This window comes from Macrobrachium nipponense, chromosome 36, assembly GCF_015104395.2.
Source record: "Macrobrachium nipponense isolate FS-2020 chromosome 36, ASM1510439v2, whole genome shotgun sequence".
NCBI lineage: Eukaryota > Metazoa > Arthropoda > Malacostraca > Decapoda > Palaemonidae > Macrobrachium > Macrobrachium nipponense.
This window is the reverse complement of record NC_087220.1, coordinates 57,218,346-57,245,449: the sequence shown is the minus strand read 5'-3', so window position 1 is coordinate 57,245,449 and position 27,104 is coordinate 57,218,346. Positions and strand designations below refer to the sequence as shown.

General features: G+C 37.7%; 3 protein-coding genes across 4 annotated transcripts in view; all 3 read left to right on the top strand.

The window, feature by feature from the left end:
* LOC135203346 (cuticle protein AMP4-like) overlaps positions 1-1,188 on the top strand; it is a 2,023-nt gene extending 835 nt beyond the window's left edge. For both annotated transcript variants that reach the window (XM_064233087.1, XM_064233086.1), the window contains exon 3: positions 764-1,188. In XM_064233087.1, the coding sequence (XP_064089157.1) occupies positions 764-962 (199 nt within the window). In that variant the 3' untranslated portion in view covers positions 963-1,188. The remainder of the gene's footprint in view (positions 1-763) is intronic.
* Positions 1,189-14,632: 13,444 nt separating this feature from the next.
* Positions 14,633-16,715, top strand: LOC135203345 (cuticle protein AMP4-like). The gene is made up of 3 exons (XM_064233085.1): positions 14,633-14,678; positions 15,122-15,330; positions 16,406-16,715. The coding sequence occupies exons 1-3, from the start codon at positions 14,670-14,672 to the stop codon at positions 16,590-16,592; spliced, it is 405 nt and encodes a 134-aa protein (XP_064089155.1). The 5' UTR covers positions 14,633-14,669; the 3' UTR covers positions 16,593-16,715.
* Positions 16,716-19,971: 3,256 nt separating this feature from the next.
* Positions 19,972-25,704, top strand: LOC135203706 (cuticle protein AM/CP1114-like). Its single transcript, XM_064233607.1, has 3 exons — positions 19,972-20,083; positions 23,078-23,286; positions 25,365-25,704. Exons 1-3 carry the CDS (start codon positions 20,030-20,032, stop codon positions 25,558-25,560), a joined length of 459 nt encoding a protein of 152 aa, XP_064089677.1. The 5' UTR covers positions 19,972-20,029; the 3' UTR covers positions 25,561-25,704.
* Positions 25,705-27,104: the final 1,400 nt, after the last annotated feature.

The window sequence follows — 27,104 nt, the reverse complement described above, 5'->3', positions numbered from 1 at the left end:
GGAGCTTGGGTATTGTCACCAAGTTTGAGGATAACATCAGTTTGAAGCTTTTGGGGTCCTTGTTACTAACCCTGAGGAACCCCTTTCTTGTTCCAGCCAACCTTAAAGGAAGGTTGTCCCTCCCATTTAACATTTGGGTCCTTGTAAACATCCCTGAGGAACCCCTTCTTATTCCAAATACACTGAAGTGGGGTGGCCTCCCTACCTTTTTAACATTTTGGGTCCTTGAGGAACAAGTCTTGTAAAAGAATGTAGCACTGGTAAAACTTAAAGTAGACCTGTAGGCCTAAAAGATCCAGAGTAGAGAAGTCATAGGTCTATGGAGGAGAAGTTAGCAATCTGAATTTAGATATTTTTGGCTTTAATGCTTCATAAATAGCAGTAGCAATGCAATTTGAGCTTGATTGAATGTACCTATAGGCCTAAACTCCTCCAGAGTAGAGAAGCCATAGGCTTATGGAGAAAAACTAGCAGTTTGAATACAAATATTTTGGATTCGAATGCTTCTTGAATGGAATGGACCCTAAAATCGTATCTTGAATGAATATAGTAGTACGTTTAGGTCTTGATACTTCCCAAACACTCAAGCCCCTAAGAATGCACCCTGCGGTATCCCTCTTTCTTTAACTGCTACCCTTAGGAGGATAGTATTGGCCCTAAAATCGTAGCCCGTATGAATATAGTAGTGATTTTGGCCTTGATATTACCCAAATACTCAAGACCCTAAGGATTCACCCTGAGGTACACCTTTTTCCCTTTCCAGCTACCCTCAGGAGGACGGATCCATCGCCAGCCTCAAGTTCGTGGCCGACGAGAACGGATACCAGCCCGAGTCTGACCTCCTGCCAGTGGCCCCACACTTCCCCCACCCGATCCCACAGTTCGTCCTCGACCAGATCGAGTTCGCCAGGCTCGAGGACGAGCGCCGGGCCCGCGAAGGGATCAGTTCTGAGGAGAAGTAGATCCTGAAGGACAAAAGGACTTTCCCCAGAACAGAGGAGACTTTGAAGAATAGAGACGACCTCGAAGTTTAGGATTTTTCATTCGAATTTTTGTTCTTACGTTTTTAGTGCCAAAACCCACCACTGTCTTTATTTATTAATTTATTAATATATTAGTTTGCTGTAGTAACGTGTAGGAGACGAAATTGTAGAAGATATTTTCTAAAATAAAGTATGCATTACCATTAATAAATGTTTGAAGCCTTTATCTACAGAAGAGGAAGGAAAATTGTTTGTGATAATTTTCTAATGAAAATATTTATGCAAATTACTTGCCAAGTTGTTGTGACATTTCTGCATTGTCCTTCAATTTTCAGATCAATGTTGTTGCAAAGATTATAACAACAACAATTATTACAACCATAACATAAGGGATGATTATAACACCAACAATTACTAAAACCATAACAAGTGTGTCTTCATCCCAATTTAATCCTAATTATAACAATATCAGTCACCATCCATCAGTATAACATCAGCATCTTCATTACAACATCACAATCACCACTATAACCCAACAACAGCTCGTCCATCACCACAATAGCCACCAGCATCTCTCACCATCGTCATCGCCAACACAAGCCCTCCCCCCCAACCCAATCACCAACACAAATAACTTACTCCAAGAAGGAAAACCACCATCTATTCTCTATCACCACCATCATTATAACCATCATCATCTCCAACACCAGTTCCCATCAATCACCATCACTGGTGGGGACTGGAGTTGGAGATTATCATCATCATCACCAACACCAGCCCCTACCATCCACCAACACAACCTGCTTCAAGGAGGATGATCACCATCTTTTACCATCACCACCATTATCTCCATCACCATCCTCCACCATTCACCGACACAAATAACTTAACTGAAGAGGGTCACCACCATCTCTCACCATGACCACCGTTATCTCCAACACCATCCTCCACCAATCACCAACACAAATAACTCACTTCAAGGAGGATGACTACCACCTCTCACCATCACCACCGTAATCCCCCACCATTCACCAACACAATCAACTTCAAGAAAAATGACCTCCAGCTATCAACTGTCATCTCCACCAGACGATGACGCAATACATGTCAGCTGATCAGCTGATCGAGAGCCAAATGGGCCTTTGACTTGAAATTCATTCAAGTTTTCCAAAGAATATTAAAGTGTTCATTAAGAAGGAGTAAGAGGAACTAAAGAAGAGGAAGAAGAGATACTAAAGAGGAAGAAGAGATACCATTTATTAAAAAAGAAAATATTAATAAATATATAAATGGATAAAAAAAAAGTATCAAAATGCAAGGAGAACAGCATTATGGTATTTTGCACTGAAAGTTTCTGACATGATCAGTGATGTCAAGTTATCAAACTATTCCTGATGTCAGTTGCGACATAAATGATGTCAGTTATGACAAAACTATCGATGACAATTCTGACACCATTGATGATGTCAAGTCATAATTGGTGATGTCAGTCATAACTTAATTTGTGACGTCAGTTAGGACGTCAATTATTGATAACAATTCTGACAATGATGTCAGTTATATTTCGTGACATCAGTTCTGACATTACAAGAAATGTCAGTTAAGAAAATATTATTAATGACAGTTCTGACATGAATCCTGGAGCCAACTATGACAATAATTAGTGATGTCAGTTATGATATCAATAAGTGATGTCACGTTAACTAGAAATTCACCTTTGACATCTTAATACATTCCAATGATCAAGAGAACCAGTTTATTTCAGAAAAATAAATTAATCATATGTATTATGAAATAAAATCAGTACGAGTTAAAACTTCCCTCTGCAAGTGACAATTATAAATAAAGATTTTTGTATGCATTATACATATATATATATATATATATAATATATATATATATATATTTATATATACACACATATATATTCATATATTCCTCCTTTAGCAACTGAAGCCCAATTCCAACAATGTAGGAAAACAAACACAAACTGTTACTAAAAAAAATTAATAAAAAAAAAAAATAAGACATTTAGCAACCAGTTTCCCTAATGACCAATGGAAATGCCGGTTCAGTCTTTGAGGGGTGTTGGGGGTGGGGGGGGGGATGGAATGGGGTGGGGTCAGGGTGTCCTTGATCGTGACCAATCACATTCCTCGGCACGTAATCACACATTCAGAAACTGGCTTCGGTAAATTCGAGAAATAATTATAATAACTGGAGTAACTGATTGGGCTCCGAGAAGCTGCTTTCGTCGGGTTATAGGTACTTGGGATGGGATGGGAGAGATGGGGGAGGGGCTTAGGAGGATGGGGAGGGGCTTAGGAGGATGGGGAGGGGCTTGGGAGGATGGGGCTTGGGAGGATGGGGAGGGGCTTGGGAGGATGGAGAGGGGCTTGGAGGGGAGGGGTGGAATGGGAGGAAAGGGGGAGGGACCCAGGGAAAAGAGGAGAATCCTTGGAGGGAGGGGCGGGGGGGGAAGAATGGGCTTGGAGGAGGGAGTGACCTGGGAGGAAAGGGAGAGGGGTTGGAAGGAAGGAGGCTCCTTGGAGGAAGGGGAGGGAGGATCCTTGGAGTGAAGTGGGAGGGGGTTTGGAGGGAAGTGGGTGGGGCCTGAGAGAATCCAGTGCCTTGACTTCAAATTTAAGTCTTAATTGAAAAGACATTATTAATTAAGATAACTTTAAATCAATTCAATTTTCCTTTATAGATGCAAGGGCTAATGAATGGTAAATCTAGTATCCCCATGTAGCCCAGGCCTGAAGGACGTCATGGATAACTAGAGGCAGATGCACAAACCTATTTTAATGTCATTATTTGAAGTCTAAGTCTCAATCATTACCATTCAAGGGTTAAAAAAAAACATTAAAAGCAACTAATGAGGATTTGAACCAAACGACCAGAATTAATGCCCCAATTAGGAATGCCCAGAATTAATGCCCCAATTAGGAATGCCCAGAATTAATGCCCCAATTAGGAATGCCTGAAAGCTGGTCAATTTAAATATCTACTTTACTATTTGACTGGAGGGGTCCTAATTAGGTGTCAATTACGAGCATAAGAATGCCCTTATCATCGACCTCAAGTTTTAAAACAAGTCGTTTTCAGCCAGTTAGAATTTCTCTAAAAAATAATTTGAGGTGAAAATCATTGCAAAGAACGCTTGCAATGCCTCTTCATTAAGGCCCAATAAAAGCATACCTTCCAAGCAATCTCCTGAAGACCACATAAAAAGGAAAATAAAAGCCCATTCTAAACCAGTAGTCCTCAATTCAAATATTTTATCTTCATAGTTTCTTAATCAAGTGCCAATACCGAGTTCCTCGCAGGAGCCTCGCGGTAGATAATCCTCGAAGACCGAATTTTCATGGCTCCTAAAGACGCCCTAATGACTCCCTCCTCATCCAATCACAATAAAAGCGAGTCCTCCTCCTCCTCCTCCTCCCCCCACCCCCTCCCCCTCAGGAGTGATTGGCATAATTTCTCGACTGGATTAGAATAGGAAAATCCGGCCACAGCAAACATTCTTATGAAGACCAATTTGTATTCGAATCAGATGCAGCTGTGGGTCTCCCCTCACTCCTGTCCTGCTGTCTGGAAGAGGAAGAAGGAGGAGGAGGAGGAGAAGAAGAGCAAAAAGAATGAAGGAGAAGAGAAGGAGGAAGAGGAGAGAAGGAGGAGAAGGAAGAAGGAGACGGAGAAAAAGAAGAAGGAGAGAGAGGGGAAAAAGAGAAGAGGAAGAGAGAAGAAGAAGAAGGAGAGAGAGAGAAGGAGAAGAAAGGAGGAGAAGAAAAAAGGAGAAGGAGAATGAAGAAAGGAGAAGAAGAGGAGGAGAGGAGAAGAGAAGGATAGAAGTGAAGAGAACAAGAAGAGAGGAGGAGGAGAAGGGGAGAAAAGAAGAAGGAAGAAAGAAAGAGAGAAGGAAAGAAGAAAAAGGAGAAGGGAAAAGGAGAGAGAGAAGAAGAAGGAGAGGAGAAGAAGAAGAAAGAAGGGTTCAATAGAAGAAGAGAAAGAGAAGGAGAGGAAAGAAAGAAGAAGAAGAAGAAGAAGAAGGGAAGAAGAAGAAGAAGAAGAAGAGAAGAAGAAGAAGAAGAGAAAGAATTTAATAAGGGAGAAGAGAAGAAGAGAGAAGACAGAATGGAAATTCACTAAATAATCAAATCTGAATTCCTCCAGGGATTGGAAGCTGAATAGGTGATCAAAGAAGAATCTATGATGATAATGATCATAATGAGAATAAGAGGAAATGAAAGCAGAAGAAGAAGAAGAAGAAGGAAGAGAAGAAGAAGAAGAAGAAGAAGAAGAAGAAGAAGAAGAAGAACAAGATAGAATTCACAATAATCAATCTGAATTCCTCCAAGGGATTGGAGCTGAATAGGTGATCAGAAGAAGCTATGATGATAATGATCATAAGGAGAATAAGAGGAAATGAAAGCAGAAGAAGAAGAAGAAGAAGAAGGAGAAGAAGAAGAAGAAGAGAAGAAGAAGAAGAAGAAGAAGACAAGAATAGATTCAAACATAATCAATCTGAATTCCTCCAGTGGAATCGAGCTGAATAGGTGATCCAGATAATAGCAATATGATATAATGATCATAAGGAGAATAAGAGGAATGAAAGCAGAGAAGAAGAAGAAGAAGGAGAAGAAGAAGAAGAAGAAGAAGAAGAAGAAGACGAAGAAGAAGACAAGAATAGATTCACAATAATCAAATCGAATTCCTCCAAGGATTGGAAGGCTTAATAGGTGATCAAAGAAGCTAATGAATGATAATGCTCATAAGGAGAATAAGAGGAAATGAAAGCAGAAGAAGAAGAAGAAGAAGAAGGAGAAGAAGAAGAAGAAGAGAAGAAGAAGAAGAAGAAGAAGAAGAAGACAAGAATAGATTCACAAATAATCAAATCTGAATTCCTCCAAGGGATTGGAGCTGAATAGGTGATCAGAAGAAGCTAATTGATGATAAATGATCATAAAGGAGAATAAGAGGAAATGAAAGCAGAAGAAGAAGAAGAAGAAGAAGGAGAATAAAAGAAGAACAAGGAAGAAGAAGAAAGAAAGAAGAAGACAAGAAATAAGATTTTCACAAATAATCAGAAAATCCTGAATTCCTCCAAGGGGCTTGATTGGAGCTGAATAAGGTGATCAGAAGAAGCTTATGATGATAATGAGCATAAGGTAGATAAGAGGAAACTGAAAAGCAGGAAGAAGAAGAAGAAGAAAGAAGTAGAAGAAGAAAAGCAAGAAGAGAAGAAGAAGAAGAAGAAGAAGAAGAAGAAGACAAGAATAGATTCATTCCACAAATAAATCAAAATCTGAATTCCCTCCAAGGGGATTGGAGCTGAATAGGTTGATCAGAAGAAGCTTATGATGAGAAACTGATTTCATAAGAGGAATAAGAGGAAATGAAAGCAGAAGAAGAAGAAAAGAAGAATGAAGATAGAAGAAGAAGAAGAAGAAAGTAAGAAGAAAGAAGAAAAGAATAAGAAAATACAAGATAGATTCACAATAATCAAATCTGAATTCCTCCAAGGGATTGGAGCTGAATAGGTGAGCAGAAGAAGCTATGATGATAATTGATCAATAGGAAGGAATAACGAGGAAATGCAAAGCAAGAGAAGAGAAGAAGAAGGGAAGGGAAGAAGAAAGAAGTCAAGAAGAAGAAGAACGAAAGAACGAAGAAGGAAAAAAGCCAAGAATACTGATTCACACAAATAAGTCAAATCTGAATTCCTTCCAAGGGATTGGGAGCTTGGCAATAGGTGGATCAGAAGAAGCTATGATGAATAATGATCATAAGGAAGGGAATAAGAGGAAATGAAAGCAGAAAGAAGAAGAAGCAAGAAGAAATGAAAGAAGAAGAAGAAGAAGAAGAAGAAGAAGAAGAAGAAGCAAAGCAAGGACAAAGACGAAATTCACAAATAATCAAATCTGAACTTCCTTCCAAGGATTGGAGCTTGAATAATGGTGATTCAGAAGAAGCTATGATGATAATGATCATAAGGAGAAATAAGAGGAAATGAAAGCAGAAGAAAAAGAAGTAAGAAAAGAAAGGAAGGAAGAAGAAGAAGAAGAATGAAGAAGAAGAAGAAGAAGAAAGAACGAAGACAAGAATAGATTCACAAATAATCACAAATCTGAATGTTCCTCCAAGGGATTGGAGGCTGAATAGGTGATCAGAAGCAAGCCTATGATGAAATAAGATCATAAGGCAGAATAACAAGGAAAGTGGAAAGCATGAAACGCAAGAAGAAGAAGAAGAATGAAGAAGGAAGAAGAAGAAGGAAGCAAAAGAAGAAGAAGAAAAGAACGAAGAAGATAGACAAGAATAGATTCACAAATAATCAAATCCTGAAAATTCCTGCCAAGGGATTGGAGCTGAATAAGGTTGATCAGAAAGAAGCTATGTGATAATGATCAAAGGAGAATAAAGGAAATGAAAGCAGAAAAAGAAGAAGACGAAGAAGTAGAAGGAAGAAGGTAAGAAGAGAAGAAGAAGAAGAAGAAGAAGAAGGACAAGAATAGGATTCACAATATCAAATCTGAATTCTCAAAGGGAATTGGCTGAATGTGATCAAGAATAACATATGATAATGATCATAAAGGAAGAATAAGAGGAATGTAAAGCAGAAGAAGAAGAAGAAGAAGCAAGGAAGTAAGAAGAAGAAAAAGAAAGAAAGGAAGAAGAAGAAACAAGAAGAAGAAGACAAGAATAGATTCACACAAATAATCAATCTGAATTCCGCCAAAAAGTGGGATTGGAGCTGAATAGGTGATCAGAAGAAGCTATGATGATTAATGATCATAAGGAGAATAAGGAGGAAAATGAAAGCAGAAAGAATGAAGAAAGAAGGAAAAGGAGAAGAAGAAGAAGAAGATTAAGAAGAAGAAAAGAAGAACGAACGAAGAACGAAGAATAAGATTCCACAAATAAATCAAATCCTGATTCCTCCAACGGGATTGGAGGGCTGAATAGGTTGATCAGAAGAAGCTATGATGATAATTGATCATAAGGAGAATAAGAGGAAATGAAAGCCAGGAACGAAGAAGAAGAAGAAGAAGGAGAAGCAAGAAGAAGAAGAGAATAATAAAAGAAAAGAAAGAAGAAGAAAAAAGACAAAGCAATAAAGAAAATTGGTTTCACAAAATAAATCAAATCTGAATTCCGGCCAAGGGATTGGAGCTGAATAGTGATCAGAAAGAAGCTATTGATGAGAAATGATCATAAGGAGAATAAGAGAAATGAAAGGCAGAAGAAGAAGGAAGAAAGAAGAAGGAGAAGAAGAAGAAGAAGAGAAGCATACAGAAGAAGAATGAAGAGAAGAAGAACAAGAATAATTTCATCCAAATAATCAAATCTGATTCCTCCAAGGGATTGGAGCTGAAGAGGTGATCAAGAAGAAGCTTAATGATGATAAAATGATCATATAAGGAGAATTAAGATGGAAAATGAAAGCAGAAGAAAGAAGAAAAGAAAAGGAAGAAGGAAGAAGAAGAAGAAGAAAGAAGAAGAAGAAGAAGAAAGAACAAGACAAGAATAGATTCACAAATAATCAAAATCTGAATTTCCTTCCATCCAAGAGGGGATTGGAGCTGAATATGGTTGATCAAGAAGAAGCTATGATTGATAATGATCATAAGGATAATAAGAGCAAATGGAAGCAAATAAGAAGAAGAAGGAAAAGGAAGGAAAGAAGAAGAAGAAAGAAGAAGAAGAAAAGAAGGAAGAAGACAGAAGAAGAAGCAGAAAGAACCAGGAAGAAGAAGAAAGAAGAGAAGAAGAAAGAAGAAGAAGAAGAAACAAGAATTCGATTCACAAATAACAAATCTGAATTCCTCAAGGGATTGAGCTGAATGGGTGATCAGAGAAGCTAATGGAAATGAATAATGAAATTCAATTAAGGTTAGGAAATAGGGGAAATGAACAAGCAAAAGAAAGAAGAAGAAGAAGAAGAAGGAAGGAAAGAAAGAAGGAAGGAGAAGAAGAAGAAGAAGAAGAAGAAGAAGAAGACAAGAATATATTCACAAATAATCAAATCTGAATTCCTTCAAGGGACCGGAATTGAATAAGGTGATCAGAAGAAGGTATGATAATAGTGATGATAAGGAGAAGAGGAGGAAATGAAAGAACAAGAAGAAGAGGGAGAAAGAACAGGAGAAAAGGGAGGTAGGAAGGAGAACAAGTCCGCTATCACCTGAGCTAGAAATGTTTGTTCAGCAGACAGAAGTCTTTATCACTCTTAATACCCCACATAAAGATACCGGGGAGGACACAGTGGGCCAATATAAACAATTCGATGAAGACAGTAAGCAAATCCAAACGATTGAACGAGAATTTAAATATCTATATAATAGAACAGCTCAACGAAACTTTTAAAAGTTATAAGCAAAATATTCAGTGACATTTTAACCTGTGGAATGTTGAGTTAGAATCTTAAAAAATCATAGAAAAAAATGTCAAGCTTTCTCTTTGAAATATTTCAATGACCAACTCATGTGGACGCCACAAGTTTCATTCCTAAATACGAGAGAATGTCGGAAATATCAGGATAAATTACGAGGAATAAAACTGTAATTGATGGAGAGAGAGAGAGAGAGAGAGAGAGAGAGAGAGAGAGAGAGAGAGAGAGAAGGATATTCAAGTGAGGATAAATTTCTAATTATTCCACTTGAAAAAAGCAGTATTAACAGCAAATAAATAAAAGCAGGATAAAAGCTCAGAGAGAGAGAGAGAGAGAGAGAGAGAGAGAGAGAGAGAGAGAGAGAGAGAAGTATTAAGAATAGAGGCAAAAAACAAAGAAAAAAGGTCGACAGGGAAGTAGGGAAGAGAAAAATAAAATAATCAAGACAGAGACTGTGTAATGAAAGAGAGAGAGAGAGAGAGACGGAGAATGAGAGAGAGAGAGAGAGAGAGAGAGAGAGAGAGAGAGAGAGAGAGAGAGCCTAATTTGCCCACCAGCTCTTCCGACCTCGAATCGACTGCACTATCGAATCGCCAAACCAGTTTCTCTGAGAGAGAGAGAGAGAGAGAGAGAGAGAGAGAGAGAGAGAGAGAGAGAGAATGTCCTAACGTACTATGCACCGGAGATAACAGGAATGGATACGAACCCATAAAACCGCAAATAAAACGAAGCGAAAAAGGGATATCATACACTTTCGTGGTCGGACTTGTGAATTGTCGAGTAATTCTCCCAAATGTCTTTTGTCACATCTACTGTGTCTGGTTACTCCCGCGGCTTACTCCTCGGGGCCACGTGCCCCGATAACAGATGGGGTATTAAGTGGGTATTATGGGGTATTATGGGGCATTATCATCTCCTAAACTTGAAACAGGAACGGGGTGTCGTGGACGTTTAGCGACCAGTCTAAGATCTTGTGATTTTGGGTTACGTGCCCGGATAAAAAATGGGGTATTGAGTGGGTATTAAGTGGGCATTATGGGGTATTATGGGGGCATTATCATCTCCTAAACATACAACAGGAACGGGGTGTCGTGGACGTTTAGCGACCAGTCTAAGATATTGTGATTCTGAGTCACGTGCCCGGATAAAAATGGGGTATTAAGTGGGTATTAAGTGGGCATTATGGGGTATTATGGGGGCATTATCATCTAAACATACAACAGGAACGGAGTGTCTGCTGAGACGAGAAGCGACCAGTCTAGGATATTGTGATTCTGAGTCACGTGCCCGGATAAAACAAGGGGTATTAAGTGGGTATTAAGTGGGCATTATGGGGACATTACCATCTTCTAAACTTGCAACAGGATTACGAAGACAACTCACGAAGTTGCATTAATAGGGTTTCAAGATTACAAAGACGACTTTTTTTATTGCATTTATGCACCTCAAGATTGCAAAAACAGTTGCATTCATAGGACCCTATATTGCAAGAGGTACTCACTTTAGGTGCATTTATGGACCCATATATTGCAAAAGCAACTCGCTTAGTTGCATCTATGCATCTCTAGGTTGCAAAGGCAATTCGTTGAGTTGGCTTCATGGACCAAGAATGAAAAAGTAACTCATTTGCATTTACGGACCTCTAGACTGACAAAGCAACTCTTTTGAATTTATAAACCTCTAATTGCAAGGACAACCCTTCAGTTGCATTAAAGGACCTCAATAATTGCAAGGACAACCCTTCAGATGCATACAAGGACCTCAAAAATGTCAAAGACAACACATATGCATTTATGGACATGTAAGATTGCAAAGACAACTCACTTAAGTTGCATTTGGAGACCTTTAAGATCACAAAGACACAACTCGCCCCATTGCAAAAATGCTTGCATGCAAATCAGGCCAGGGTCTGTGAGTTAAAATGATTGCGTCATTCGGAGAGAGAGAGAGAGAGAGAGAGAGAGAGAGAGAGAGAGAGAGAGAGAGAGAATTCGAAATAAACATTCGAGCCCATAACAATTGAAAATTACCAGACTAATTTAATTTACGTTCTAGGACCGCGAGAGAGAGAGAGAGAGAGAGAGAGTAGAAAGAGAGAGAGAGAGAGAGAGAGAGATTTTCAAAATAAACATTCGAGCACATTTAACAATTGAGAAATGCAAGACTAATTTAATTTACCTTCTAGGATCACGAATGAGAGAGAGAGAGGGGGGGGGGGGGACGATTTAAAATGAAAACACTCAAGTACATATAACAATCATAGAAATGCAATAAAAATTTCATTTACCTTCTTAAAAACGTCCAGGTCATATTGATGACACCTAAGGCATTCCGTGGCGTCACACCTAGAACGATAGAAACCTAGGTTAAACCTCTTATTATTATTATTATTATTATTATTTATTATTATATTAGTTTATATTATTAAAATATCCTCATAGTAGCACGAGTCTTCGAATGTAGAAACAAATCCACAGTTATGTAAATGTACATATATTTATATTTAAAACTTTAAGGATTGCTTATGAGATTGATAAGAAGAACCGAACAGATTCCCGAAAGCTATCCTTAAAGTTTTAAATTATTATTATTACAACATAAATCACTAACTAAATACATAAATCTGGTGTGATTAATTGCTCATTATCTTCAAGTGATTAACGTCCAAATGAGATTGGCAGGTTACAACAAGAGAGTCAAAAGGCTTGAAACAGTATTTACAGATGGATCAAATCAGATGTTGCTTTGTTGGAATTAAAAATTCTCTTGATCCCATTTGCTCTGTCGTTAATTCTTTATGGATTCTGAGGGCGTTGCTTTTATGTTTATACATAAATAGATTATAATATAATTAATATATATATATTAATTATATATATAATTATATAATAATATAAATAGATATTGATAATAATAAATATAAAATATATATATATATATACATATATATATATATATATATATATAGTATATATATATATATATATATATATATACACACACACAGACACACACATATGAAGGTCTTCAGACCACAGAACCCTGATACCAAAAGATTTTTTTGGAGACCTCAATTCTAACACCCGAGAGGTTTTGAGACAAAAAGAACGACAAAGCCAAAGATTTTCGAGACCAGAAGTCTGAGACCAAAAAGGCCTAGAGACCAAATGATCATGACGGCAAAGGGTCTTGGGACTAAATTATCTTGAATCCAAAAAGCATTGAAACCAAAATGTTTTGAGACCAAAATGTTTTGAAACCAAAATGTTTTTGAGTTCAAATGACCATGAATCCAAAAACGATTGAAACCAAAATGTTTTGAGACCAAATGACCATGAATCCAAAAAGGATTGAAACCAAAATGTTTTGAGACCAAAATGTTTTGAGTTCAAATGACCATGAAACCAAAAATGTTTTAAACAAAAATATTTGGAGACCAAAAGGTTTTGAGACCAAATGCTCATGAAAACAAAAAAGCTTTGCAACCAAGATATTATGAGACCAAAAGGTTTTGAAACCAAATGACTATGAAACCAAAAAAGCTTTAAAACCAAAATATTTGGAGACCAAAAGGCTTTGAGACCATTTTGAGACCAAATGACCATGAAACCAAAAAACGTTTGAAACCAAAATATTTTGAGACCAAACGACCATGAAACCAAAAAGGTTTGAAACCAAATTTGAGACCAAATGATCATGAAACCAAAAGGTTTCAAGACCAAACGATATCGATTCCAAAATATTTTCAGACCAAATGACAACGAAACCAAAACGGCTTGAAACCAAATATTTGCAAAACCAAAAGGTTTTGAGACCAAAAGACTAAAAAATCGTAAAACCAAAAAGGTTTTGTGACCAAATGATCGCAAAACCAAATCATCAGCTTTGAGACCAAAAGACTAAAAAATCGTAAAACCAAAAAGGTTTTGAGACCAAATGATCGTAAAACCAAATCATCAGCTTTGAGACCAAATCCTATATTGACCTAATTCTTAAAATAAAACAATGTATCTTGATATAAAATTATCTCAAAACCCAAAGATACTGAAAACGAGCGGTTTTTGAGAATAAAACGTCAACTTAAAGACCGTTGGAAACGAACCAAATGGATCTCGATATCAAAATAACCTCAGACCCCAAAAAAAATTAGAAAAAGGAAATATCTTGAGACCTACATACCTTGAGAGACCTTGATACCTCAATTTCGACCAACAGCTGAAGAAACTCGAGTCTAAACAGCCTTGACGCAGATTCCCTTTCAGACGACCTTAAAGGACAGAGAGAGAGAGAGAGAGAGAGAGAGAGAGAGAGAGAGAGAGAGAGAGAGAGAGCTTTTGGATGCACTAGAGAGAGGGCAATGCAATAAAAGCTATTTCAGATTTTCGAAACGGGAAATAACACTGTTTTGTTCTAAGTTAGGCTATTTCGTGGATTTGATGAGAGAGAGAGAGAGAGAGAGAGAGAGAGAGGAGAGAGAGAGAGAGAGAGAGAGAGAGAGAGAGAGAGAGCCTTTGGATGCACTAGAGAGAGATGGGGAATGCAATAAAAGCTATTTCAAGATTTTCAAATTGGGAAATAACACTGTTTTGATCTAAGTTAGGCTTCTTTATGGTTTGAGAGAGAGAGAGAGAGAGAGAGAGAGAGAGAGAGAGAGAGAGAGAGAGAGAGAGCCTTTGGATGCACTAGAGGGAGATGGGAAATGCAATAAAAGCTATTTCAAGATTTTCAAATTGGGAAATAACACTGTTTTGATCTAAGTTAGGCTTCTTCATGGTTTGAGAGAGAGAGAGAGAGAGAGAGAGAGAGAGAGAGAGAGAGAGAGAGAGAGCCTTTGGATGCACTAGAGAGAGAGATGGGGAATGCAATAAAAGCTATTTCAAGATTTTCAAATTGGGAAATAACACTGTTTTGATCTAAGTTAGGCTTCTTCGTGGTTTGAGAGAGAGAGAGAGAGGAGAGAGAGAGAGAGAGAGAGAGAGAGAGAGAGAGTAAATCACCCTAAAACCAGTTTATCAAGTCTGCAACACTGACCATGATTTGATAAGATGCTCGAGTGATTATAAAACAAGTGTCAATTTTTTTCTCCAACGACAAAAATTACTTTTCTTTCAACAACAATTTACCCCCACAGGGTCACGAATACCCGGATACCCAAATATACCCCATTCCCCGCCGGCGGTAGATGAATGGGCGTTGAAGGGGGAAGGGTCCTACCTGGAAGTTTTGGGTATAAAAAGGACTAGGGTGACCTGAGGAAGCACAGTTCATCAATACCAGGTGCATCCGCAAACATGAAGCTGGTGAGTTGGGAGTTGTTGATGTTAAGAGAAATTTGAGTTGAGTTTTTATCTTATACAATTATCTACTTTTAACGGTTCCCACTAAAAAGGAGCTTGGTTCTAAGAGTCAAATGAAAATAATAGTCAATGTCCCATACGCATATTTCAAACGTTGTGGGCATTACTCATATGATGTCAAAGAACTTTAAATTAGTTTATCCAATATAATCAAATCCTTCGCACAGCTTCCACCAACAGGGGGCTGGTCCTGTGCTGAAAATATGATGATAGTCACTACCTCATTCACACGTTTCAAAAGCTTTAAGCAGTGTGTTCCTTATGCAGTCTCCACCAACAGGAAATTGACTCAGACTGCTAAAATTATCATCTTTCCCAGATTCTGTGCCCCACTGCTTGGTCTGACAGCCTAAATTGAAGAGATTCACAAAAATCCTTTTTCCCAGATTCTGGTAGCCCTCTTCGCAGCCGTGGCTCTGGCTGACGAAAGACCCCTGACCAGCCCAGTGGTGGTGGCCATCTTGAAGAACGAGCAGCACACCCCGGACGAGTTCGGGAACCACAACAGCGACTTCGAAGCCGCCAATGGAATCGAAGTTCACATCTCCGGGTCCCAGGGAGAGAATGGAGGAGCCAATGTCATTGGTTCATGGAGGTAAACACTGGATAATGTCACTGGAACTGAGGATATGTTGAATTGGACGTTTAATCTAGGTCCTGATACCCCTCTCAAATATTCTGGGTCACTGTGAGTAACCCTGAGGTACCCCACCTTCATTTCCCAGCAAAATGGCATTGATAGAACTTCACACTAAGGAACCCCTCTTTCTTTCCCAGTTACCCTAAAGGGGGGTTGTCATTCCCTTTAACATTTTGGGTTCTTGAGGAACAAGTCTTGTAAAAGAACGTAGCATTGGTAAAATTTAAAACACTCCTAAAGGCCTAAAGGCTCCAGAGTAGAGAAGTCATAAGATTACGTAAAAATAAAAAAAATATAAAAAAATTAGCAGTCTAAAGATCTTGGGTTGGGATCCTAAAACAGTACTGGCTCTAAAATCTTAACTTAAAAAGAAAAAACCAGTAAATTCTATGCATTAATTACTCCTAAACTAAATACTCAAGGCCCTGAGATTTCACCCTGAGGTACCTCTCTTTATTTCAATTACCCTCGGGAGTACGGTATTGGCCCTAGAATCTTAACTTCAAAAGATTAAAGAAGCAAGTTTCATGTATGAATACTTCATGAATACTCAAGGCCATAAGAATTCACCCTGAGGTACCCCTCTTTATTTCCCAACTACCCTGAGGAGACAGCATTGGGCCTACAATCTTAGCTTGAAAGAATAATTCAAGTAAAAGTTTTAAGTCTTTGATACTCCCTAAACACTCAAGGCCCTAAGAATTCACGCTGAGGTACCCCACTCATTATTTCATAGCTACCGCAGGAGGACGGCTCCACTACCAGAGCCTCAAGCTTAAATGAATATTATAGTATAGTACAATATAATTTTATGTCTTGATATTCCCAAAACACTCAAGTCCCTAAGAATTCACCCTGAGGTACACCTTTTTCCCTTCCAGCTACCCTCAGGAGGACGGATCCATCTCCAGCCTCAACCTTAAATGAAAATAATAGTATAGTAGAATATAAGTTTTCTGTCTTGATACTCCCCAAATATTCGAAGACCCTAAGGATTCACCCTGAGGTACACCTTTTTTTCCCATTCCAGCTACCCTCAGGAGGATGGTTCCATCGCCAGCCTCAAGTTCGTGGCCGACGAGAACGGATACCAGCCCGAGTCTGACCTCTTGCCAGTGGCCCCACACTTCCCCCACCCGATCCCACAGTTCGTCCTAGACCAGATCGAGTTCGCCAGGCTCGAGGATGAGCGCCGGGCCCGCGAAGAGAGAAACTGAAGATCCAACTTGGAATCAAGCTTTCGACGAATTGCTTGGAATAATGTATTAATTTGTAGATGACTAATTAACTATTTATTATTGTATTCATTTCGGTTTTATGAAATACATTTTGAGAAGTGATTTTGGATTATTCTTTAGTCCTTTTTATTTATTTCACTGATTATGATATTCATATATATATATATATATATATATATATATATATATATTATAAAATATATATATATATATATATATATCTACAAATGTATGTATATATACATAATATATATATTTTATTATATATATTATTATGTATATATATTATATATAAATATAAATTATATTATATATAGGTATACATATATATATTACACATACACTAAATAAATAATAATATATATATACACACACACATATCTATTTATATATATATTTATATAATATATATATATATATATATATGTGTGTGTGTGTGTGTGTGTGTGTGTGTGTGTGTGTGTGTGTTTAAGAACGAAAAATTAATTGTATATGAGAGAGAGAGAGAGAGAGAGAGAGAGAGAGAGAGAGAGAGAGAGAGAGAGAGAAATTAAAAAAAGTTAACAAAATTCACTGAAAAAAACCACAAACTTCTCCAAATTCCCCCTTTACCTATGAATGACAACACCTGACAGCTAATAGACTGTAGTGGGTCAGACCCACTGGTAACTATAACAAGGGAGTAGGAAAACATACAAAAAAGCCAGACAAAATCTTTAAAAAAAATAATTTACGAGTAACATTTAGTCTGGTCACTATCTGAATGGGTGACTAGCACTTATCTATGAGTTAAGTGGCCTGGTTAGTGACGAGGGGGATAGCAGCTTCATTCCTCAACTAAATTGTTAAAGAAAAATGTTAAAAATAGAATTTAACTTTAAATCATATCATTAGTAAGGTTCAAAGAACAATAAATGGCTTTTGTTGATTGGAAAATAATTTTATTTATTTTTTTCTAAGTTGGGAAAAAACGAGATACATCAATATAATGACTTTGATTAGTAATTAAGATTACCTGTTCTATCTAATGTAAACGTTTGAGTAATTAGATAATGTGCCTCATCGGGTACTTCGAAATATTGTTTTGATGATTAATTACCTAATATTTAATGATATATATAATACGTATATGTATATCTGTATATGTAATGTAATTATATGTATATATTATGTACATAGGCTATATATGTATATTGATATATATATATATATATATATATATATATTATACTATATATATACATATATATATGAGAGAGAGAGAGAGAGAGGAGAGAGAGAGAGAGACGAGAGAGAGAGCAGAGAGAGCAGAGAACATGTATAAACGTATGGAATCATGAACACACAATATTCATACATTTTTTATACATACATACATACATACATACATTACATACATACATACATACATACATACATTCATACATATACAAACAATACAAATACATAAATAACATACATACATACAATACCTACATACATACAACATAAATACGAAAAATATAAACGTGGAAAACAATATTTCTCAGCCAATAAAACATATGTCTTTTCTGCATTAATTTACATATTAATATACTCTATTATAAACACACAACACATATTATAATATATATAATATATATATATATATATATAAAGATATACAACACACACACACACACACACATATATATATATATATATATATATATAAGATATATATATATATTAATACATATCATTACAAGAGGGTTTCACCACCTCGAGAGCCAAGACTCGATTCGAACAAAAGGGGGCGACACTCCATCGGGCACAAAGGTCGCAGGAAGATTCAATTGCCCTTCGATATTGAGATTGGCATCTCCGAGGGATATTGCTACATGCTTTAGAAATATTCGTTGTCTGTCTGTCTCTCTCTCTCTCTCTCTCTCTCTCTCTCTCTCTCTCTCAAACACATAAACACGCTCAGATATAATCATAAGATTTGAAGAGAGAGAGAGAGAGAGAGAGAGAGAGAGAGAGAGAGAGAGAGTGCACAAAATGCCAATCTCCTCTCTCTCTCTCTCTCTCTCTCTCTCTCTCTCTCTCTCTCTCTCATTTTAAATACAAATTTTCCGATCCACCAAATCTCCGACCCCAAAATTCCGAACAAGAACGACCTATTCACCTTGACCGTGACCTTGGAGAATGGAGGGGGAGGGGGAGGGAGAAGGAGAGGGAGAGGGAGAGGGAGAAGAGAGGAGGAGGGAGAAGGGGGTGTAGGGGTGCCAATTGGGTGACCTCAAAATACGAGGACCTACAAAAAAAAGAAGTCTAGAAACGAGTTCCTTTTTGTGTCAAGTTGGAAGTAGGATTTAGGGGGATGGGGGGGGGGGGCGGGGGGGGGGGCGGGGGGGGGGACGGGGTGGGTTGGTCCCATTCACTGCCCAGTCTGAGTTGTGTTTTTTTTATCCAGAGGCCGACGGCGCGGCGACGGCAATCCCGTGGTCCCTAAGAAATATCCAGTCTCGGCAGAAATAAGAAGGCAGTCTCTCCGTCTTGACAGAGGGAAAGGATTTGTTTACATTCCTCTAATTCCCCAGGACCTCATTCCTCACATCTTACCCAGACGCCATTTTCTTTCCTCTCTCTCTCTCTCTCTCTCTCTCTCTCTCATTCGTCATTTCTTTAAAATATCATCTAATCTCTTCATTTTGATTTTCCACGTTTCGTAATTGGCTGAAATTTCTGATATATTATCTTCTCCGTTCACTAACCCTTTCCAGTTAACCATTTCCTCTCTGTCTCTCTCTCTCTCATCTAACCTTTTCCATTTTGATATTTCAAGCTTCGTAATCTAATTAAATTTACTATTTCTCAATACTTCTATTCACTAACTCCTTCCAGTGACCCATTTTCTCTCTCTCTCTCTCTCTCTCTCTCTCTCTCTCTCTCTCTCTCTCACCGTTTCCATTTTTATTTTGCGTGTTTCGAAATCTACTTAAATTTACTATTTTTCAATTCTCCTATTCACTAACTACTTCCAATTACCCATCCCCCCCATCCCCCCCCCCCTCTCTCTCTCTCTCTCTCTCTCTCTCACATCTAACCTTTTCCATTTTGATTTTTCAAGCTTCGTAATCTAATAAATTTACCATTTCTCAATTTTTCTATTCCAGTTACCCATCTACTTGCCTACTCCTTACTAAAATCTCCTTACCATTTTCCCCCCAAATCAAAGTGCAGTGACAACCTCCTAACCATCAAACCCTAAGGCAAGACTCCTTTACCTTACACCAAGTGCCCTAAATATTCCCCACCCCCCCCCCACCCCCCCAACCCCCTCCCCCATCCCCCGTTTCTCATTTGCCCTTATCTTACCTGGGGGACAGGCGTCACAGAGACCGGGAGAGGTCACGAAGCATTCTGTGGGTATATAATGAGAGTCGAGTGCCCAAATGGGCATCAGAGTGATCTGGCCTACCCGACGAAAAGCAATCATGAAGCTGGTGGTGAGTGATCTAAGGAGCTTGCTTGCTTGCAGGAAGCAAGCAAGCAGTTTTGTGCTTTTATTATTCTTTCTTTGTCATTCAGATGTCGCATTTGGTTTGTCTTGTTAAATGCTTTCAGATGTTAGGTGCCTGCCTGCCTGCCCTCAGGAAGCATGCAAGCAGCTTTGTGCTTGCATAAAGTTCACTTTTTATTATTCAGACTACGCATTTTAGTTTTGTCTTGTGGTTAAATGCTTTTAGAGGAATGATTATATTTTCCATTTTAGTTCGTTTCCCTGAGTAAATTATTGCTTGTGCTTGCATAAAATTCTATTTTTTCATACTGATTTAGCATATAATTGTGGTTAAATGCTTTTAGATGAATATTTGTGTATTTATGTTTTCTTGAGTGAAATATTGCTTTGTGCTTTCATAGAATCCATTTTTCTCATTGAGATGTTTATGATAGTTTCTCTTGTGGTTAAATGCTTGCAGATGAATGGTTAAGCATTCACTTTTAAGTTTAAATGTGTCTTAAGTTATTCTTTCGTGTTTATGCTTTGAAACGCTCTGACAATTCTTAATTCTAACATTAAATTCAAAATACTTTCGAATGGGTATGAATCACAGTAGTTTCTCTCTCCACTTTTCCATTTTGATGTTTATGTTACTTGTGTTTAAATGGTTGCAGATGAATGGTTAAGCATCCATTTTTAAGTTTAAATGTGTCTGAATAAGTTATTCTTTTGTGTCTATGCTTTAAAATGCTCTGAAAATGCTTAATTTTTACGCTGAATTCAAATTACTTTCGAATGAATATGAGTCACAGTAGTTTCTCTCGTGGCTAAGTGCTTCCAGATCCTTTCAAGTTTTCGTGTGTGTCTGAATAACTCATTCTTTAGTTTGTATCTTAGAATTCAAGCTGCATTCCAGTGAGCATTATTCACAGACTGTTAAAGTAGACAGTCACTCTGCTGATTTATACAAGAATGACTGTATTATTCACAGACCTTTCAACTCGACATTCTTTTGTTTTATGCTGATTCACTCAAATGCTCAACGAAGGCTGGCTCCATTGCTCTCGATACAATATTCTTTGACGAGACTCAACTGGAATTCTAAATTCAATAGCCGTTCTCCTTTTGAGTACATACACACACACATGTATATATACATACATATGTATATATATATATATATATATATATATATATATATATATATATATATACATATAATTATAATCTCAAGTGCAAAAGCCCATTAAAACACACTGGTTTAAAACTAAGGTCTGCTATATTTCGGTGGACTAATTTCCACCCTTATTATCAAGTAGCGATTCTGCTTGATTCACTACTTAATAAGGGTGGAAGTTAGTCCACCGAAATATAGGCCTTAGCATTATACAAGTGTTTTAATGGGCCTTTTGTACTTGAGATATATATATATATATATATATATATATATATATATATATATATATATATATATATATATATATATATATATATATATATATACTATATATATATTTATATATATAATATATATATATATATATATAAATAAATAAAATATATATAAATATTATGATAATGAAAACATATATATAATAAAATATATATATAATACAAATATACATATACATAATGTGTATAATATATATATACATATATATACATATATATATATATATATATATATATATATATATATATATATATATACACACACACACAAAGACCGGCTCCAACTCGAGTCTTTAGATAAAAAAATTCACGAGAACTAGACTCAAAGAGAATGTTAGGAGTTCTGGACAACATCAAGAGAATTTTCTCCGCTTACAGCTTCCAGGAATTTCTGTTGCTAGACGAAAAAAAGAAAATATTTTTTCCCGCTGGAATTTAATTTAAGACTATCTCGAGATTCAATTTCAACAAAACGGTATGGACGCTTTTGTTAGAAAAAAAAATCACTGAATTCTGTCAAGACCATATTTCTCAGTATAGATCGGAGAGGATATTGAAATTCCAGTGAATTCATAAGAGAATTATTCAACAAAATGATTTAATTCCATCTGTGAATAATTGATTACTTCAGTGAAATTCTAATAAAGCAATTAATTATTTATGTTTCCTAATGTCAAATGGACCTTCCATGTACAAAGTTAATGTTAAGAATAAATTACATATTAGTCAAACAGTTTAATATAATCCCATCTATGAAAATTAATTACTTCAGTGAAATTCTAATAATAAAATTAATTTATATGTTTGCCACTGTCAAACGGACATTACACTTATACAAAGTTGTTAATAGTTTTCATAAAAAGGGCAGTATCAAGAATAAATTATTAGTCAAAAACAGGTTCAAAGGACCAATAAGACTCTTCAGACTGGATAATATCAATCAATACTTGAGAGGGGACTTTATGTCTCAGAAGTTTCCGAGATTTGTACTCTATAGACTTGAGAATTCAAGAGTTTGTGTTGATTGTGGATTGGCAAAAAAAAGAAAGGAAAAAAAAAGGACCTGAAGTAACCGGGTGGTACCGTGCCCTCCCTCCTCTTCCCCCCTCTCCTCTCTCTCTCTCTATTCCTAAAATATATTTTCTTCTCTCTCTCTCTCTCTCTCTCTCTCTATTCCTAAAATATATTTTCTTCTCTCTCTCTCTCTCTCTCTCTCTCTCTCTCTCTCTCTCTCTCTCTCTCTCTCTCCTAAAATATAAAATTTACCTGTTTCTCTCTCTCTCTTTCCATGAAGTATCAAACCTTCTTTCTCTCTCTCTCTGCCTCTCTCTCTCTCTCTCCTTAAATATAAAGTTTCCCCCCCCCTCTCTCTCTCTCTCTCTCTCTCTCTCTCTCTCTCAAATCTCTCTCTCTCTATCTCTCTATCATTCTCTCTCTTGAAGTATCTGTATAACTTGTGTGTGTGTGTGTTTATGTGTTTTTTCCCTGGAGTATCAAGCCCTTCCTATATGTCTCAACCTCTCTCTCCCCCCCCCCCTAACCCCAGCTCGTAGTATCCCTCCTGGCAGTCAGCGCCTTGGCTGACAAGGCTCCTGGCGCCAACCCCAAATTCGCCGCGATCCTGAAGAACGACCAGCACGCCCCGGACGAGTTCGGGAACCACAACAGCGACTGGGAGACTGAGAACGGGATCGAGGTCCACATCTCGGGATCCCAGGGGGCCACCGGGGGCGCCAATGTCATAGGATCGTGGAGGTAAGTAGGATGCTGGGGGTAGGATGTCAAGGGGTCACATGTCTGAGGGTTTTGGTCTTCTTCGAGTGGGACGTTGCCAGAGAGATGGATACCTTTATTACATCTCTTTTAATGTGATTAGGTCTTGAGGTCCCTATATCAATAATAATAATAATAATAATAATAATAATAATAATATCAGCTCAAGGCCATAGACATGGAATGTAAAACGAATAGACAATAAAATACAGTCTAGATACATAAATAACATGATTAAAAAAAGAAAAGATTATTCGGCAATATCGCATTGAGGTTTGCAAAAACATTCATTTTGAAGTGTCAATGATTACACTTTTTTTTAAATGGTCCCTTAGAAGCTTAGGCACAGATCTTCTTTAATGTGCTGATTCTGGAAGTTTTAGGTCCCCTATATCAGCCATGGAATGTTCTTTTAATGTTTAATGCACAGATTTCTAAAAAAATACTTACAAATCCCGAAATGAATGATGCTTGCAAAAACATTAAGTTTTAAGTGTCAGATATTACTTTTTTTTAAGTGTTCCCTGAAGATTTATGCATAGATTTCTTAATTACTTACAAATTCTAAAACGAATGATGTTTGCAAAAACATTAATTTTTGAGTGCTAGTGATTACTTGTTTTTTTTAATGTTGCCAAAAGTTTATGGTACAGATCTCTTAATTACTTACAAATCCCAAAATGAATGATGTTTGCAAAATCATTACTTTTTAAGTGTCAAAGATTTCCTATTTTCTTAGATGTTCCCTAAAGTTTAAGGTACACATTTCTTAATTACTTACAAATCCAAAACAAATGATGTTTGCAAAAACAAAAATATTTAAGTTTCAAGTGTCAGAGAATACTTTTTTATTTTCCCCAAGTTTCAGGTAAAGAGCTCTTATCTCTTAATTACTTACAAATCTCAAAACGAACGAGGTTTGCACAAATATTAATTTTTAAGTGTCACAGATTACTTTTTTGTTTAAATGTTCCCTTAAAAGTTGAGTTACAAATTTCTTAAATACCCGAAAATTCCAAAATGTAGTTTTGTTAAAACCTTATTTTTTTAAGTATCAAAGATCTCACGTTTGTTTCCTACTAATGTCCATATTCGTTCTAACTCCTGATACCCTAACAATTTCTAGATACTAGTGCTCATTAAATAGTGTAGAACAGGATTCATCTGAGCGTTTTCCTCAATACTTCAGGTACTAGCAAGTTCCCCTTAGGCATCCCAGGGACTTCCAGTAACCCTCAAAAGGACTGTCCTAATACTCACTAAATAATTTAGGTCCTAGTGAACTCACTCAAGGCACCCCAGTGATTTTCAGTCACCCTTTAAAAAGTGCTTTATATTCCCTAATTGATTTAGGTCCTAGCAAGTACCCCTGTGGCATGCCTGTGACTTCCAGAAACCCTCCAAAGGGTTGTCCTTGCGGTCCCTAAATAATGTAGGTCCTAGCAAGTACCCCTGTGGCATCCCTGTAACTTCCAGGAACCCTCAAAAGGGTTGTCTTTGTACACTTTTGAATAATTTAGGTCCTACTTAGTACCCTTGTGGCATCCCTTGTCTTCCAGTAACCCTCAAAAGGGTTGTCCTTGTGCTACCTAAATAATTTAGGTCCTAGTTAACCCCCTTAAGGCAACCCAGTGATTCCCAGTTACCCTTTAAAAAAAGTACTGTCTTGATATATCCCAAATGATTCAGGTCCTAGTAGTACCCCTGAGGTATCCCTCTTTCGTCCAGCTGATAGTTCCAAAACAATATGGGTCTTAGTAAGCCACCCAAAGGCATCCCAGTGAGTTTCAGTTACCCTTAAAAAATAAGAGACCTGTCCTAACACTCCCAAAATAATTCAGGTCCTAGCCAGTAGCCCTGCAGCACTCCAGTGATTCTCAGTTACCCAGGAAAGGAATGTCTTAATGTTCCCTAAATAATTTGGGTCCTAGTTACAGAAGTTATGCTTGGGTCGTAGTCATTCATTTTTCACCTGCTCCTGGGGGAAGGGGATGGAGTCCCTCCCTAAACATTCTGGGTCCTTAAAACTAACCCTGTGGTACCCCTCTCTCCCCTCCCAGCTACACCCAGGACGACGGCAGCGTCGCCAACCTGAAGTTCGTGGCCGACGAGAACGGATACCAGCCCGAGTCTGACCTCCTGCCAGTGGCCCCACACTTCCCCCACCCGATCCCACAGTTCGTCCTCGACCAGATCGAGTTCGCCAGGCTCGAGGACGAGCGTAGGGCCCGCGGAGGCGCCAGTTCCGAGAACTAAAGTGACATCATCGAGGACCACCAGTTTTGAACGGATTTCGCGAACGGACGCTTCAACAACAATCTAATTTATTGAAATCTAGATGATATTTATGAATATGGCTTTATATTTGAAGGTTCATTAATAAAAGGACGACTTTAAGAATGTGTTGTTTTCAATCCTATTGTTCGTTTATAACCTTAAATGTTATTACTTATAAGACGAATCACGTGAGGGTTGTAGGAAACGTTACCTGCTCGGAAATGAATCTTTTTGACCCCTTGGGATAATTAGCCTTCCAAGTCTTCCTCCCTTTAACCTGACACCTCCACGAGAGAAGAGAGAGAGAGAGAGAGAGAGAGAGAGAGAGAGAGAGAGAGAGAAGGGGGGGGGGTGGCCAAGTTCCTTTAATTAAGCCAGACAATGCTCTTTCACAGCAAAAGGGGCTCAAATAAAACAGCTTATGTTAAAAATGAACGCGCGCCAAGATTAAATGGCTTCAGGAGGCAGACTTTATTAATCCACATAAAAGATTAAGTTGCAAATACAATCTGAGAGAGAGAGAGAGAGGAGAGAGAGAGAGAGAGAGAGAGGATAATACATCACACCAGCTGACAAGGCATGACAAAGCATGATCAAGGGAAGGAGAATGCATTAATAAGATTGCAAACTACAACAACAACAACAATGCATTCTGATCAAGGATGCAAACACACACACACACACACAGAGAGAGAGAGAGAGAGAGAGAGAGAGAGAGAGAGAGAGAGAGAGAGAGAGAGAGAGAGATGGAACAAGAGTTGTTAAGGGGGTGAAAACATCACAAAAACGATGGAGTACATTGACAACAATCCAGGGCTGGAAATGTTTCCATCTGCACTCTCTCTCTCTCTCTCTCTCTCTCTCTCTCTCTCTCTCTCTCTCTCTCTGAAGAACTCAAGTGACGAATGGCTGTCCAATCTACTGACATGGAAAGCCAGAGGAGATGAATGATCTTTGCGTCTGGATGTCTCAGAGAGAGAGAGAGAGAGAGAGAGTCTGTCCTTATCACATATACTTTCCAAAATAGACTTCCCCTTAAGTAATTGTCTCATGGTGTAGAATAAACCACTGGTATATGAGAATTCCCAACAAACTACCACCACCAAATTCTATTTGTCTTTGATACAGAACACAGGTTCCAAGTTTCATATGAAAAGTTCCCCAATGTTTCAGAATACTCTCTGGCGTTTCGTAAAACTTTTTCCCAGTTAAAGAGTAAGCTCAAATGTTTCACAAAACGTTTCCCTTCAATTCAGAATAAGTTTCGCCGTTCCAGAACACACTCCAGCGACACATGGAACGTCTTCCATGTTCCAGGATGTGTTCCAGGCCTCGGAATACGCTCCAGTATTTCATACATAGCTTCCAGCGTTTCAGGATACTTCAAACGAATCACACAATCTTCAAACCCTTTCAGAATACACCACAAACATTCTTACATGCACAAACACACACGCGTCCAGGCTACCGTAAATCACAAACACGTCAACATACACACACAAACACTTACTACTGTATATCTC